This window comes from Sapajus apella, unplaced genomic scaffold (genome assembly GCF_009761245.1).
Source record: "Sapajus apella isolate SASKATOON/1434 unplaced genomic scaffold, GSC_monkey_1.0 scaffold82, whole genome shotgun sequence".
NCBI lineage: Eukaryota > Metazoa > Chordata > Mammalia > Primates > Cebidae > Sapajus > Sapajus apella.
In genome coordinates, this window is record NW_022437022.1 from 8,889,650 (window position 1) to 8,907,527 (window position 17,878).

General features: G+C 41.7%; 1 protein-coding gene across 2 annotated transcripts in view; it reads right to left on the bottom strand.

Moving 5' to 3' along the window:
• Window positions 1-17,878, bottom strand: part of SNX9 (sorting nexin 9) — a 110,686-nt gene that overhangs the window by 30,445 nt on the left and 62,363 nt on the right. For both annotated transcript variants that reach the window (XM_032253213.1, XM_032253212.1), the window contains 4 exons: window positions 12,323-12,494; window positions 7,715-7,862; window positions 3,577-3,661; window positions 44-169 (listed from right to left, as the gene is read on the bottom strand). In XM_032253213.1, the coding sequence (XP_032109104.1) occupies window positions 44-169; window positions 3,577-3,661; window positions 7,715-7,862; window positions 12,323-12,494 (531 nt within the window). The remainder of the gene's footprint in view (window positions 1-43; window positions 170-3,576; window positions 3,662-7,714; window positions 7,863-12,322; window positions 12,495-17,878) is intronic.

Consider the following 17,878-nt stretch of genomic DNA (forward strand, 5'->3'; position numbering starts at 1 on the left):
GCGATGCAAACATGATTTTGCTTTTGATGACGTGGACACTTACAGTAGGTGTCAGCTGATATTCAATGTAGCTCTTCAGACCATACATTTTGGAGCCTTTCCTGGGATCTGCTACCACACAGTCAAATGTAGAGGTAGGATAAACCCACATTGGGCCATAATCTCCAACCTATGCAACGTTCCAGAAAGAAGTAATTTTGTTACATGGAAAAATAAAAATAATAAATACAATTGATGTACATCAGAAAGTAATTCTTTTCAGAATGAGAAGTCCTTTGGAGGGCCATTCTTGTTCCTCTTGGAGAAGTACCATAAATGGTTCAATGGTTTCTGTTCCTGTTAGATATTATGTTTAAAGAACACACCTGTGGGACAACCCCTCTGCTCCCATGTGGGTAGCTCAGCACATGGAGAAGTCATACCAGCTTCCCTCCCCCGAGGAGAGTGCTGGTTACAACACAATGTCTCTTTGCCTCTTTCTGGTCTAGCTGTCTCAAGCCATATGTGATGAAGAACTAGTTTTTAAAATTTTCCAATCTATCACAAACTAATAGTTTGGTGAAACATTACACATTGTGATTTTTCAACAATATCAAATTGCCCTCAAGTTTTCTAAATACTCTCATGTTCTGTACCTATCTCATGGTGGATCAGGAACAAGCAGTTTTCAGATGGACAACTGGTCTGTGCACCATACTTTGAGTAGCACTGTTTTGGCTCACAGAAGTGATTCATCAGGCTGGCCAGAGCCTGAGAGCCATTGTTTCACTACTAGTGTCAAGGGTGGAGCGGGGGCGGCGCGGGGCATGCAGAGATACTACGTCTCAAAGCAAGAACCAGGCTAGCTGTTTTTTCCATGGACTGCTGTGCCTATGCACAGTGGTCTGGCTCACTTCCAACCCCAGGTATCACGCCCACCTGGGCAAGGCTTGCCCGAAGGGAGGCCTCCATTCCTTGCCCACTGGCCTTCTCTTCTATCTGTGACTGGGGCAAAAGTTCAAAAATTCAGGTGAGGCTTACACGAGTTAGCTGGGGTTTTAGCTGCAGTGGGAGGTGAGGAAGGGAAACCAGCTAAGTTTCATATGGGGATGTAGAGACCTCGTGTGTAAGTTCTGAGCCTGAGGATCATTTCTGCTAGGCATTGCTAGGTGACAACAGGTCTGCTGTCCCAAACCTTGTTTTTTCATCTTATTTAAAACAGCATCCAAGGCCATGGGGGCAGCTGCAGAGGAATCTGGATGCTGGAGCTCATGTACAGCTCCTGGAGTCACTTCCTGAGTCACCAACAGTCTCAAGCTGTTTGCTGGCACATTCATTTCAGAAGCTTTGATCACAATGCCAGATTGATTCTAGAGATTCGGACTGCAGGACAGCAGATCTTATCGAGGCACATTTCAGAGCAATAAAGTCCTTATTATACTGAGAATGTTACCTATCTTCTTGGCTTGGAAATGGAAAATAATTGAGTTGTAATCTAGGAATAGAATAAACTGCAAAAGGACCACTATTTCTAGGAAGGGAATTCATTCAGAGATCCAAGGAGAATGAAAAAATATATAGAACACGTTTTATTCTTGCAGATTTGAAAAAGTACAGTAAGAAGGTAAAAAGAAAATGAGAAAAATCACACAGACTGGGCAGAAGGAAGAGAGATTAGTTTAGGTTGAGACCTCAGAAAGGCAAGGCCAGACAGACACAAAAAGAAAAAAAAAAGTATGCTCAGTCTCTCTCTCTGTATACACACATATACATATATATATTTGACGGAGTCTCACTCTGTTGCCCAGGCTGGAGCGCAGTGGCACGATCTCGGCTCACTGCAACCTCCACCTCCTGGGTTCAAGCAATTCTCTGCCTCTGCCTCCTGAGTAGCTGGAATTACAGGCACCCACCACCACGCCTGGCTAATTTTTGTATTTTTAGTAGAGACAAAGTTTCACCATCTTGGCCAGCTGGTCTTGAACTCCAGACCTCATGATCTACCCAGCTCAGTCTCCCAAAGTGCTGGGATTACAGGTGTGAGCCACTGCACCTGGCCATATATATATATATATATATATATATAAGTGGAAGATGGGAAAAGCGGATTGGGATATAAAAGTCCAGAGTCTGTTAGGTCAGAAAAGTGTGCTAGTCCAAGGATAAGAGTAGTTTAAAAAGAGACTAAAAAGAAAATCTCTGAGAATAAATGACTATAATGCCCTTAGAGAGAGCCCAGATCCAAGAAACTACCAGAAAGCTCCAGAGGAGATGACTTTTGGGAACTCCCTCCGTGAGTGGGCTGAGAGCGGCAACTGTGCTTGGCTAGGGCCCAGTTTCACGGGGCTCTGTTTCATGAGTGGGCAAGGTTACTGCACTTTTAGAGCAAAGAGAGTCTCTGCTTTCTCTGGGCCTCCTGAAGACATAGTGGCTTTCCTCAGCTTTTTCCATGTAAGAAGCCCACACAGGCAGACCTGCCTACTAATGGGTCCAGTTCTACCTAAAACTTGCAGGTCAGTGAAAGGCTGGGACTCTTAGCTCTGTACCACCACTGCATGCTTGGGACAAAGAATCTGAGGCAGAGCTGTGAGCCCTTGATTTTGCAGAGTTTTAAATGTAATGAAAAGAATAATGGTACATGTTCATTTTTTTTAAGTCCAGAGAAAACTGGAAAAAAATTTTTAAGTACTCAGAAGTTAGTTACCCTAAATTTGCTTTGAGGGAAAAAGCATAACAAAGGCTCTTGGTTATACAGCTCTTGAGTCTGACGAGTTCCAAGAGTTCAAAGATGCAGGGACAAATAATTAGAGAATCTACCACTATTCCAGCAATTTTATCAAGTCTCCAAAGATTACAGAGTAAGACCAGATGTTTCCTTATCCTTGACTGAGTCCAGGGTGAGAACACTTAAGGCTTCCCCCTGCTCCCAATCTGATTGTTACAGGGTTAAGTCAACAGCATCAGAAGATAGCTACAGTTCTCTTTTCCAGAATTTCACTTGGGAACCTACAACTACGTATCACCTAGACAGAAAATCTATCACTGATCAAAATGTGGAATGAAACCAAAGGGCTTGTGTCACGTTATACAATAACCACAGAATTTTAAGACAGATATTCTTAATGAAGTCCTTAACTCCCAGCTTTATCTGGAAGCTCCTTACTTCAATTTGACGGCTGGCTTACTGGAAAAAAACACTATTACCAATATCCCTGAAAGGGCACCTTATTCTAATAACATACGTGTACTTTACGAGGGAAGAAATGTAAATACTTGACTTGAGTTCATTAAACATATAGGGCTGGCAGAAAAACAGTACGTAAAATACACTTCAAGACACTTAAGAAAAAAATGATTAAAACAGTATGTATTATGAATGTTTGTTCAATACTAAAAGTCTGAAAGATAAACAACACAATGAAATTAATTTGTGCTAATTATCTTCAATACTACAAAACTAACAGAACTTATCAGTTACTTGGGGCATTAAATATATTTAAAACACTTTCCAAAAGACGAATAACCTCCTTAGCTTTAAGGCACAGTATTACGAAAGAGCTTAATCAGAAAGAAAGCAAACAAAAATGAACAACTTACAATGATGGGAATTTTCTCTTTGGGTTTTGCTAGTTGTTTGGCCAACAAATACTGTTCCGTGCCAGGTTTTGCAAATCCAGGAAATCTAATCATGAATATAAATGTTTGTGAGTCTTAAGTCTTCCAAGAATTTTACAACTCCCGTCCACATTTACTTAATTTACCAGTTTTGACCTTGTCCTGTCTTTCAGGTGCTAGGAAACTGTGGTAAAAGAAACCTAATGTAATCAGATTGTTCAATGGCCAATGAGGCATTTAATTAAGCTTGATCTGGTAAAGAGAACAGTTTGACTCTAGAAGGTGGTGATGTTTACAGGCGCTCTATTTGCTTGACTGTTATCTGAAACATTCTGTCACCCCAGAGAGTGAAGGGCAGACCTGAAAATACGTCCCCTAGTTCCCTGGGGCAATGAGCAGTGAGCATACCAATCTGAGTTGGCCACAGGGGGCAACAGCCACATGCTGGCATTTCTACATCCAAATTAAAGTTTCCTTTCAACAAGCTCACTCCAGAGGCCACAATTATCCCAAAGAGGCTGTCCTGATCATCGGTGTATGTGCTTCTTTTGGAATTGACTGCAGAAGCAGTTCATGACAGCAGAAAACAAGTCTCCTTGGTAAAGAGACTCAAAGTATAATCAATAAATTTGGCTAGAGGGTGAGGTGGGGAGAGTAAGGGAGGTCACTTAAGACCCAAAAACTTAAATAAACTTGACTATTTTCAGAAATGAAATCTGTATCCAAAGGACATTTCTAAAATCGGAGGACCACTATCCAAAGTGCTACTGAAAAAGACAAGATTAATTTGGGTTTTTGAATTTTTCTTTAAGTAAATAGAAAAAAAGGAAGTAAAATATCTACAATGGGAAAAGGAATCTTATTTCTAAGAAGTTCCAGCTGCACTGCTTCTCCTTTCATTCACGTGTCAAGCCAAAGGCCAGTGTGATGCTCTCAGGGGCCGTGTCTTCTTCTCCTGCATTCTCCACTAACTGCCCTCAAGTCTCCTTTCTCTAGACATTCCTTTAAAACACAGCTTATACAAGAGACCAGAGGTGTCCTGGAGCTGGATGGCATGCGGTTTGAATTCCAACTCCAACACTTAGGTGGCCTCAGGAGTTGCAAACTCCTTGTGGGAAGAACGGGGCCAGAATGGCCTACCTTCTAAGGTGATAACGGAATTAAAGATTGATGTAAAGAGCCTAGCGTGTATTCAGTACATTTAAATCATTGGTGATTAAGTCATCCTCTCTTTGGAAGTACTCCCTGCAGCCTCAGGTACAGTCTTCCTCATGCTTCCTTGGCATTTTGAGCATATTTTGTGATTCCATTCATCACACTTGACTGCCACTATCCATTTATACCTGTTTATTACAGCAGCCGGTCACTCAGAAGAAACATTTGTGTTTTCAGGACCCGGAGGAGTTTGCAGAGCATACTGAATGCTTAATGAATTAACAAGCTGACCTGGAACAAGTACTTACTTATTTATTTAGAGATGGAGTCTTTGTCACCCAGGCTGGAGTGCAGTGGTACCATCTTGGCTCACTGCAACCTCTGCCTCCCGGGTTCAAGCTATTCTCCTGCCTCAGCCTTCCAAGTAGGTGGGGTTACAGGCGCCACCACGCCTGGCTAAATTTTTATTTTTTTTGGGCACAGACTGAGGTTTCACCATGTTGGTCAGGCTGGTCTCGAACTCCTGATCTCATGATCTGCCTACCTCGGCCTCCCAAAGTGCTGGGATTACAGGCATGAGCCACTGCACCTGGCCCAGGAGAAATTCTCTTATTTTTTTTTTTTTTTGAGACGGAGTTTCGCTCTTGTTACCCAGGCTGGAGTGCAATGGCGTGATCTCGGCTCACCGCAACCTCCGCCTCCTGGGTTCAGACAATTCTCCTGCCTCAGCCTCCCCAGCAGCTGGGACCACAGGCACGCACCACCATGCCCAGCTAATTTTTTGTATTTTTAGTAGAGACGGGGTTTCACCATGTTGACCAGGATGGTCTCGATCTCTTGACCTCGTGATCCACCCGCCTCGGCCTCCCAAAGTGCTGGGATTACAGGCTTGAGCCACCGCGCCTGGCCCCTAAGATGAATTCTTATAATGCTCAAGTATATTTAAATTTCAGATCTCCTTTTCTAGTATAAGATTTATGTTCCATGACTAGAATACAGCTGTGATATAAAATGGATTAATTGCTGAAAAAGTGCTAATACTTAAAAACATTTTGTTTAAGTGACTCGTTTATACATTTATACATTAGTATAGTTAAACACAAATACACAGGGTTTTAAATTGTTCACAGCACTATAGAGACAGATGCCTCAGAGGCACAGGTTCAAGTTAGGACTGCTTTAATGTGGTTTCAACTTGGAATGATACTTTAGAGCAGAAGGAATTCTTAAAGTCAACCTCCTTGCTTTACAGACAAAGAAACTGAGGTTCCAACAGGTCATCAGAGAGCAAGTGTGGAGCAGAGGAGAGCACCAAAAACCGAGTCAGAGACTCCCAGGCAGGAGCTGGAACCTCACTCATCAGCCATGAAAACGTGGCCATTCATTTTTCTCTCTACTTCCTTCGTTTTCAAAAAGGGGTTGATTTATATGAGTTTTCAATAACCTTTATATTTACATTTAAAGAACAGCTGACAATGATGCACATCACTACTGACCATTATTGAAAACTTCAAATTTGACTCTGAAACAAGACACAGTTGACTAACAAAACAGAGAATGACTAATTTTATTATGCATACAATTAAGCATGAAAATATATAATGGAAGAAACTGGGTAAGAGGCAGCAAAAGTGTGCAGTCAAAAGAGAACTCATTTAATCACCTGAAGCTATTTCAATTTACTTTGGAAAACTTGTAGAACTGATTACACTAGATCTAGACCTACATCCTGATGCTTTTTAAATAGATGTTCATTTAGACATCATCATGTTTTTAATTTTTCCAGACACAGATTAATATTCTTTGATATCTGCTTTGAGTCATGAACTTGGAATATTGGAAAAAAGTATTTGTAATTTTGAAAAATAAACTAAACATAACACTGAAAGAACAGCACTTGAAGATTCTGATGGAAGTCATAAATTATTAATACATCTCCTTCAAGCTACACTGGCATAAACTACAGCCTTATTTAGGTCTCTCCAAAGAATCCTACCGCGCTATGTCCATAGTCACTGGTGTCCACATGCTTTCCTGTTAAGTAGGGTATCTACAAGTACTGTTAAAAACTTTTTATTCTGGCTAGGTGTAGTGGCTCAAGCCTGTAATCCCAGCACTTTGGGAGGCAGAGGCGGGCAAATCACTTGAGGCCAGGAGTTTGAGAGTGGCCTGGCCAGCATGGTGAAACTTTGTCTCTACTAAAAACACAAAAATTAACCGGGCACGGTAGCACATGGTTGTAATCCTAGCTACTCGGGCGCGGATGAGGCACACGAATCGCTTGAACCTGGGAGGTGGAGGTTTAGTGAGCTGAGATCACACCACAGCACTTCAGCCTGGGTGACAAAGTGAGACACCTGTCTCAAAACAAAACAAAACACAAAACGCCACCACTTTTTGTTTTAAATCTAAGAGAAACCTAAGCTGAAACAAAGCTCCTGACCACACTTTTAGGCACAGGAGCTAAGAGCACGTGCTTTGGTGCCTGAGGGCCTGGCTTCCTGACTGGAACACTTGGGTGCATCTCTTTGGGCATCAGTTTGTCCGCAGTAAAATGGGTTTTATGTACCACAAAGGGATATGAGGGTTATATGCGAACGCATACAAACCATTTTGCACAATGTCTGGCTGGCACATAGCAAGTGATTAATAAAATAGTAAAACATTTAAAAGAGTTATTATTTTTTAGCTTTCCTATGACATTATCAATGAAACCTTAATATGTCATAAATTGATCAAGGTGTAAGTAATGAAAACAATTTGGGAAATCATTAAATAAAATAAATATTTCTCTTGTAAAACAAAAATCTTTTCAAGTAAGCTTCTAAGTTAAAAATCCAAATAAAAATAACCAAATCATATCCAAAACTTATGAGATTACTAGAAAGGGAAAAAGCCAGCTGTCTCTTTGTATGGTACATACTTTGTATTAACCCCTGGTTCCCTGGCTCCCCTTTAAACTTACTTGTTAAGGGGAATTTTCATGGACGAGGCACTAGCACGACTGTTTCCTCGTTGAACGCCACCTGCGTCAGCTGATTCTGAATCCTTAAAGTAGGAAGAGGACTTGGGCCCATCCCAGTCTTCATCCCAGTCATCATCATCACCAGTTGCTAAAGGTGAAAATGGAAGACTGTCAGTTAAAAAAAGACCAAAATAAAAATAAAATTACTTTTCTGATAATAACTACCTACTGGGCAAATCAATTTTTTTTTGATGGAGAAAAGGGCATAGTACAGGAGCATAACATGGATGTTAAGAGTAAAGGCTTTTAGTCAATTTTAAGGCTTGAATTACAGATTCTTTTAGTGCAAAAGACAAACCAGAAGCAACTTAAAGAGGGTTATCAGATTAATTTTTGACAAAGGCACCAAGAGGACACAATGGAGAAAGGACAGTCTCTTTAATAAGTGGTTCTGGGAAAACCAGATATCCATATGCAAAGGAATAAAACTGGACCTTTGTCTTATACCACACACAAAAATAAACTTCAAACAGGTTCCAGACCTAAACGGAAGACCTGAAACTATAAAACTCCTAGAAGGAAACAGGGGAAAAGCTCCTTGACACTGGCCTTGGCAACTGTTTTTTGAGTATCACACTAAAAGCGCAAGAAACAAAGTCAAAAACAAGCGGGACTACATGAAACGAAAAAGCTTCTGAGCAGCAAAGGGGACAATCGAAATGAAACGGCAGCCTATGGGCTGGGAGAACATGTTTGTGAACCATGCATGCATGTGATGACACGTTACTATTCAAAACACACAAGGAACTTGCAAAACTCAATAGCTAAAAAAAAAAACAAAAAAACAAAAAAAAAAAAAAAAAAACTCAGTTAAAAAATGGACAAAGGACCCAAACTGACATTTTTCCAAAGACCAAAAAAAAAAAAAAAAAATGGCCAAGAGGTCTATGAAAAGGCCCTCAACATCACTAATCACTAGGGAAATGGAAATCAAAACCACAATGAAATATCGTGTCCCACCTCTTACGACGGCTATTTATTTATTTATTTGAGATGGAGTCTCGCTCTGTCACCCAGTGGCACAATCTTGGCTCACTGCAACTTCTGCCTCCCAGGTTCAAGTGATCTTGTGCCTCAGCTTCCAGAGTAGCTGGGATTACAGGTATCCATCACTATGCCCAGCCACTTTTTGGATTTTTAGTAGAGACAGGGTTTCAAGATGTTGCACCGGCTGGTCTTGAACTCCTGAGCTCAGGTGATCCACCTGCCTCTGCCTCCCAAAGTGCTAAGGTTACAGGTATGAGCCACCGTGCTCGGCTGGATGGCTATTATTTAAAAAGTCAAGAGATCATGAGTGTTGGTAAAGGTGGGAAGAAAAATGAACCCTTGTATACTTTTGATGGAAATGTAAATCGGCATAGCTGTTATGGAAAACAGTATGGAGGCTAAAACAATAGAAAATAGAACTACCGTATGACCCAGCAACTCCTCTCCTAGATATATATGCAAAAGAAATGAGAGCAGTACTTCGTAGAGATATCTGCAGGCCCATTTCCAATGCAGCATTATTTGCAATTGCCAAGATATCGAATTAGCCTAAGTATCTATGGATGAATGAATAAAAAGAGCACAGTATACACATAAAATGGAATATTATTCAGCCTTAAAAGGACACCCTGACATTTGTGACACCATGGATGAACCTGAAGGACACCAGGCTAAGTGAAATAAGCCAGACACAGAGAGAAAAATATCACATAATCTTACTTACATGTGAAACTTTTAACAGGTCTTTAAAAAAATCTTAAAAACTTACAGAAGCAGAGAGCAGAAGGATGGTTACCAGGGGCGGGGTGCGGGGAAACTAGGAAGATGTAGGTCAAAGGTACAAAGCTGCAGTTGTGTAGGGTAAGTCTAGAGAGCTGACGTACAGTATGAGGACTACAGTTAATGATACTGCATTATATGTGGGAAACTTGCTGATGGAGTAGATTTTAGGTGCTCTTCTCTCTCTCTCTCTCACACACACACACACACACACACGCACACAAACACAGGCACTTAGGTAACCATGTGAGGTGAGGGATATGTTAAGTGTTGACTGCAGTAATTTCACTATATACATGTATATTAAAACATTACTGGTTACCTCAAGTATAGATCATTTTTTTAAAAGGCTGTCAGTCCAGGTAACTTCAGATAAATGCAGACTATAAGAATGTTAAGTGATACACAGGAGAAAAGACTTCTAGAGGCCTATACACTGACAAATCTAGTCTTACAAATTTACAAATAAGCAGAATGCCCTTTAATTCAAGAGGCTTGGGGAGGACAAAAGGGACGACAGATCTGTGAAAGGCAAATGTTTAACACAAGGAATAAAGGGGAGAGAAGGGCAACGAGGAGGATATTCAAAAGACCTGGTTGGGGTGTGGGAGAAAAGGGAACGAGAAAAAGACCAGAGAGAAGTAATTAAGCAGCATCAGTAGCTACTATTCTGACAGTAATCCCTGTGTCAGATAAGGTGCTGTCAGCTCTCCTCCTCCTCGTTCCTCCCCCACTCTAATGGCCTGAGTGTCCTTTAGTGTCAGACCCTAAGAGTGCCACTATGGAAAAGCTGAGAGACAAATGCCAAATAGGAAAAGAACAAACTATGAGAAGGATCTGGGCCAGCTGACCAAAGCCGGACGCCAGGAGTCTCTCAGTGCTTCCACCCAGCCCACAGCCCTGGTCCTGCTGACAGGCAGCTCCTGTCTACGATAACAGCCTTGAGCCAGGACCTGGGCCCATCTCTGGGTTTACGTGCGAAGTCCTTGCTGTTTAGAACAGACATTTAATTTTTGGCCCAATATGCTTACAGAGGAGGCAGGATTCAGGGATTGTACAAAAATCATACGAGACTATCTTCTTATTTAATTTCAGAACAGACATAAATACCCCTAACTCCCGAATTGTTTCCCATTCCATACACTTCTCTTCAGCCTCAGTATTTCTATTCAGAGCCTAGTCAAACAGGAGTTAAAGATCAAACAGTGAATGCAGAGGATATACCAGCAGGATGAGCTACCTCCCATCCACATACACATGTCTCTGGCTCAAGATTTTAAAACAAATGTGTTAGCTGCTGAGATGTTAAAATGAGAAGGTGACAAATAGCCAAGACTTGTCATCTCTCTGAAGATGTGGAGATCAGAACATGGGCTCAGCTTCCCTACAAATGCAGAGATCCTCAGGCGACAGCAGGGGCCCTCGGCCTTGTGCAGCCTCCACCACCCCCTTTGCTTTTACTTTACTAAGCAAGCGTTTGAATCTGTGACTCGCACAGATAAGTGAGACTGAAATACATTTACGGTTAATGACCATCTACATTTGGATCCAGGTTTTCTATTACTGAATAAGGGCAACTGCAAGCAGTTCTTTTGAATAAAATCTGTTTTTGACTCAATGTCCCAGAGTGGTACTGTGAGGTAAGAAATAGATAACTGGTCTGTGTCCCCAGTTCCTGGCACAGAGCTCCTAAAACCCTTGTAACTTCCTAATGCCAGATGTGCTAGGTACATCTTTTGTTCTGATATTTGGTCTCTGACCCTGGCTCTTGACACAGACATCCTAACCCTTGGAATTTCTCAAGTGGTAGGGGAATCATCTTTTGTTCTAACAAAGTGACTCTTGGTGGGATGGGGGCTGGTGACCAGAAGAACCAAGCCAGGAACAGAACCTTGGAACTTCCAGCTCCAGCTCTATCTCCCATTCTCTGGGAAGAAAAGAGGGGCAAGAGGTTGAGTTAATAATCAATCATGCCAGACGGGTGTGGTGGCTCATGCCTGTAATCCCAGCACTTCGGGAAGCTGAGGTGGGTGGATCACCTGAGATCAGGAGTTCGAGATCAGCCTGGCCAACATGGTGAAACCTCGCTTCTACTAAAAATGCAATAAACTAGCTAGGTGTGGTGGTGGGCAACTATAATCCCAGTTACCCAGGAGGGTGAGGCAAAAGAATCACTTGAACCAGAGAGGCGGAGGTTGTGGCGAGCTGAGATCACACCACTGCACTCCAGCCTGGACAACCAGAGTGAAACTCCATCTCAAAAAATAAATAAAAAATAAATAATCGAACACGCCTATGTGATGAAGCCACCCTAAAAATCCTTGAGCTACAGGGAAAAAGATTCTGGGGAGCTGAACATGTAGGAGCACCTGGGGCGGGGTCGTGAAAGCTCTGCTTCCCTTTCCCATGCCTCACCCTATGCATCTCTTCATCTGGCTCTTTATTTGCACCCTGTAAATTTTGCTTTGTAATAAATTAACAGTAGTAAGTAAAGTGTTTCCCTGAGTTCTGTGAGCTGCTCCAGCAAATTAACTGGACCCAAGCTGGGGGGCGTGGGAACCCACGGACCTGACTCCAGATAGACAGTGTTGCGACTGCAGGACACCCAGTTGGTGTCCGCTAAGGAGCTGTCTGGTGTGTGGGGCAATCCTCTCCTCCCATGCTGTGGTCACAACGTGTTCTGTGTTGTGCTGAGTGTGGGAACGCAAAACAGTTCGGTCTTCCCCGTCTCTCCCATTCAGCCACAGGCGGGCAGGGCGGGCCTCGCACCCCTCTCCTCACCTGGTCCTTGGTAGGCCTGTGGGTGGCCAAAGGCAGTGTCCCAGTTGTCGGAAGTGTTTGTGTTTCTTTGGGCTCCAGCCCCATCTGGCTTGGCCCCCCAGCCTTCTGAGCTCTCCCAGTTCCCAGATTTGGAGGCACTCCAGGCTGACCAGGGGTCACTGCCACTGCCAACCTATTGAGAAGGGTAAAAAATAGGAGAAGTTTTGTGACTTCTGGAAACTGTGACTCAATTCAATAATGAACTGACACAACTGAATAGAACAGGACTGCTAAAAAATTTAATAGAAATATATTCAAAACAACTTTAAATACATAATATTTTCATTTCAAACATGTAGAAAAGCACAGAAAGCAGCAGCAACCTAATTTTACTGATGTGAACACATTTTGCCATATTTTCTTAGGAACTTTGAAAACAGCAACAAAGAAATTATTAGACACAGCTGGAGCCCTCTCTTTCTTCCTCTCCAGAAGGAACTACAACTTTTCTAAACCTGTATCCATTCCCATGTGTTTTCATACTTCAACTGCACATGTCCACATTCACAAACAACTGTTTTATACTTTTGAAACTGACTTAAAGGATGGCATACTGTATGTATCTCTTTGCAAGTTTTTCTTCCCCACTCAACATTAGGTGTTTGAGATTATATATGCTGATAATGAAGACCTATTTCATACACTTCAACTGCTTTATAGCAATGTTTTTCTTAATGCACAGGGTTTTATTAAAACTAATTTTTCTTTTTTTATTATATTTTAAGTTCTGGGGTACATGTGCAGAACATGCAGGTTTGTTACACAGGTATACACGTGCCATGGTGGTTTGCTGCATCCATCACCCTGTCATCTACATTAGGTATTTCTCCTAATGCTATCCCTCCCCTATCCCCCAACCCTCTGACAGGCCCTGATGTATGATGCTCGCCTCCCTGTGTCCATGTGTTCTCATTGTTCAACACCCACTATGACTGAGTGTTAGGTTTTCTGTTCTTGTGTCAGTTTGCTGAGAATGATGGTTTCTAGCTTTATCCATGTCACTGCAAAGGACACGAACTCATTCTTTTTTTATGGCTACATAGTATTCCATAGTGTATTTTTTTTATGGCTACATAGTATTCCATGTGCCACATTTTCTTTATCCAGTCTATCACTGATGGACATCTGGGTTGGTTCCAACTCTTTGCTATTGTGAACAGTGCCACAATAAACATATGTGTGCATGTGTCTTTATAATAGAATGATTTATAATCCTTTGATTATACACTGAGTAATGGGATTGCTAGGTCAAATAGTATTTCTATTCCTAGATCTTTGAGGAACTGCCACACTGTCTTCCACAATGATTGAACTAATTTACACTCTCACCAACAGTGTAAAAGTGTCCCTATTTCTCTACATCCTCTCCAGCATCTGCTGTCTCCTGATTTTTGAATGATCCCCATTCTAACTGGCGTGAGATGGTATATCAATGTGGTTTTGATTTGCATTTCTCTAATGACCAGTGATGATGAACTTTTTTTCATGTTTGTTGGCTGCATGAATGTCTTTTGAGAAGTGTTTGTTCATATCCTTCACCCGCTTTTTGATGGGGTTGTTTTTTCTTGTAAACTTAAGTTCTTTGTAGATTCTGGATATTTTTAAGTAGGTTTTTTAATTTGAAAAATAATACAGGTATAATAAAACAATTCCAACAGAGTAAAAAGGATATGCAATTTAACAAATACACCTAACATCTTAAGATGCTAGGTGACTACTACTGTCAAAAGACACAAAATTACAACAAATTTAGTTACAGATCGACTTGGCTTTTGCTGGAGATTCATGAATCTGGGCAGCCTCCTTCCTACAATCTGGGTTTTTAAAGATGAGAATACGGAAAGAGAACAATAGCAAAGAGTTGATGGTTAACATCAGTTTACTTTACTTTTTTATAAGGTGAAAGCAGAGGGGACTCCTTATTATGCTAACTCAGGTAAACTGGAATCTCCTGCTCTCAAAAAAAAAAAATCAGTCTGTTCTGGGACCTATCTGCTTCCTTCAAGTTTCAGTTTGATGATGGGGGATTTAGCACAGATGCCTCTGTTCTGGTTTGGTCTGGTCTTCTGGGCCTAGTGCAGGAACTCTGAAACAATGGCCTACTGTAATTTTTGTTTCATGCTACTAACAATTCCTTGTATATATTTACTCAAACATCCCATGCACAGAGATCCTTTTTGTTTTTAAACACATAAGTGGGCCTAGATTTTATTACTTTTTGCTCAGTACTTTTTTTCTCTTAACAGCATAAAACCTTCTCCAAGGTATATCAGCACGTATGGACACAATATTCTTTTACACTGTCCCATAAAATTCCATTGTATATATTTCCTACAACTTCCCCAGTATATGCTGATGTTCATTTATCTTGTTTTCAGTCTTTGGGTACTGTAAATAATACGGTGTGATCTGAGAGACCAAAATAGACACTCCTTTATCAACTAAGATGGACCCTAAGGTTAGGGAAACAGAGCAACTTCCTCAATTACTAGGGCTCTAAAGTCACTCAGAACAGGAGCTATCAGACCCCTCTAACTCTGATTTACAACGCAGACCAGGACCACTTTAACTGGGCAGAGGACTGGCCTACAAACTTTTTTTTTCTGACAAGCAACTGTAGGCTTTAAAGCCAGTTTCAGCAGCTCACTGAGGCTGTGCACAAACTGTCCTACAGCTCACCTTTTCACATAAACAGCCCAGTTCCACCTCATTTTAATGCCAAAATCTCACCTGGAAGTGAACAAGGATGTATGTTACCTACGTTTACCCACTGCACATGCTGTTGACTCGCCTCATAAATATGTATAGCTTTGCCCCAAACTGCTAAATATATGTGACTCCAGTGTGATACAGGCCCTGTGAGGCATAAAGCCCAATGTGCCCCTTCCTTCTTTGGCACACACCAGAGAAGGTCTCTTCCCAGTCTGCAAACTGTTACTGCCTATAAACCTCTGCTTTCTAAAATCAGCCATTCTGGTGGTCCTTTTGATGAAAGCTGCAATCCAAAAGATCTATGTGAAATTTCCAAAAGAAAAAATGCTGGGCTTAAGAAGACCGTGTATTCAGAATTGATGGCTTTTGTAAAACTGCTTTTCAAGGAGAATGCAGTCACATTCCCACAGTCTGACAACTGTCACGCTGGGGGGTTTTGTCTTACATAGAAAGGGACTTTCATATTTTATTAAAAAATATTTCTTGGCTGGCCGTGGTGGCTCACGCCTGTAATCCCAGCACTTGGGGAGGCTGAGGCGGGCAGATCATGAGGTCAAGAGATTGAGACCATCCTGGCTAACATGGCGAAACCCTGTCTCTACTAAAAATATAAAAATTAGCTGGGCATGGTGGTGGACGCCTGTAATCCCAGCTACTTGAGAGGCTGAGACAAGAGAATTGCTTGAGCCTGGGAGGCAGAGATTGCAGTGAGCTGAGATCATGCCACTGCACTTGAGACTAGGTGAGAGAGACACTGTCTCAAAAAAAAAAAAAAAGAAAGAAATAATACAGGGATCGAGCTGAACGTCTTGTCCTCAGTCTGTCACCCTAATACCATTTCGCAAGCAATTCATATTTCCCCCATGATTTGAAATGTCGCCTTCATCACATATCAGATCCAGGTCTGTATCTGGACTCTTGTTTCTTAGTGATCTATTTGTACTAGTACCACTCTTTCATAGAAAAACCATCAGTACTTTAGCATAACACCTCTTAGCTGCTTATTTTTATGCATAAATTTTAGCATCAGCTTATTAAACTAAAACAATCTGAACTTTCATAGTAGAATGTTGAATTAAAATATTGATTTTCATTTGATCACTGTTTACTGAATTTGGATAAAATCATTAATGCCTTTCACTACAGAATTTCAGTACTGAATCTATTTCGTAACATGAAATAGCAAGTTTTCCCCTTTGAGTCCTATTCTGAACACACACACACACACACACACACACACACACACACACACGGTACTGGTTAAAAAAGAAAAACAGATTTGCAAGAAAATTACCCACCATGTGTAATACAGCCCCTAATGTTGTAGGACACCCTAGTGGCTGGTTTAACTCTTCACCCAGTGACACACAGGGCAGACAGCTGGCTGTCTCGTGCCAGATGCATCAAAAACAGACTATATGCTTTTCATGTGGAAGTGTGATGTCATTCTACTGCCCCATATACCTCTAAGGAAAAAACTGAAGTTACTTGTGATTTTACTCTATGAGAAAGAGGTTTCATCCACAAGACTGTGACTTCTCAAACACACAGCTTACAAGGTGACATTTGGCTTCGGGATGGACTCTCAGATGACCCCAGCGGACGCTGGAAATGAAAGCAATCGTGCTGAGGGTCTGGCAGTCACACTTCAGTTCAGAGAAACCCTTCCTTCTACAGTTCTCTTTAAGGGATGTAGTTTTATTCTCCTATTTTATTTAGCAATACATTCTGTGTCCTCCAAACTCTTAAGTTATGAGGTTTTGTTTTTTCAAATAAGAACTTGAAAAAGTACTAAAGTTTGGGACACTAAGGACAGACTCTCACTGGTACAGCAGCCTCAGGGTATGAAATGGAGGGGCTCAGAGGGAGGGCCACAGTCTGGAGCCCAGTGGGTTGGAACTCTATTAACAGCACTGCCTCTCTCCAGCTGTGTAACCTCAGGCTAGAGTTCAGAAGTGAGCTGCCTGGATTCAGAAGATAAGAAGTAAGAAGCTAAGTGAAGTAAACTGCAAATAAACACAGGACTGTGAGCTAGAACAGGAAGCATGATGTTCGCTGGGGCCTTCCAGAAGACGGTTATGTCTTAGCAAACTGGCCAGGGATGATTTTCGTCAAGATGGAGGAAAACACTGGAGGTAAACTATTCATAGCAACTGTCCTCAAAAAATCAAAATCCATTTAATTAGGACAGAAACAATCGTTCTTTGAAAATTACTTGGTTAATAATTTACAGGTGTGTAATAATTGTCAAACTAGTACATGATCTTAGCTCTCTACCTAGGTTATGAAATCCTTGTGGGTATGTTTGTTTCTATCTCTTTGGATTTTTTCTTTTTTCTGGAACATTATCTTATTTCAACTCAACTCCTGCTGATAATACACTTCTCAAAACCCTACCAACTGGGGATCTTTTCTCCAGCTCTGTCATGGCCCTGGGATTCACTCCCTCAGCAGATGGTCCTTTCCTGCCCTGCAGGTCCCTCCCGCTCCCATCTGTAACCAGTCACAGGCTTCCTCTCTAAACCATCCTTCCCCTACATGGGCCTCTGACTGCTTTGCTCTCAACCCCCAAATCTCCTCCGCAGTTCCCTAAGTACAGACATCTGGTAACGGTAAAATTCATGCTACTCCTGGGCTGAGGTTTCCATCCTGCGGCACCTCTCTGTCCTTCCTTCCACCTTTCCCTCCTGCTGAGCAGCATCTTCATCCTCTTTCTCTTTCCACCCCTTATTTTGAAAAGCTCTTCCTGACTCACTGTCCATCACGGGTAATTAAAATCCCTTCACTAGCATTCACTGCCCCTGG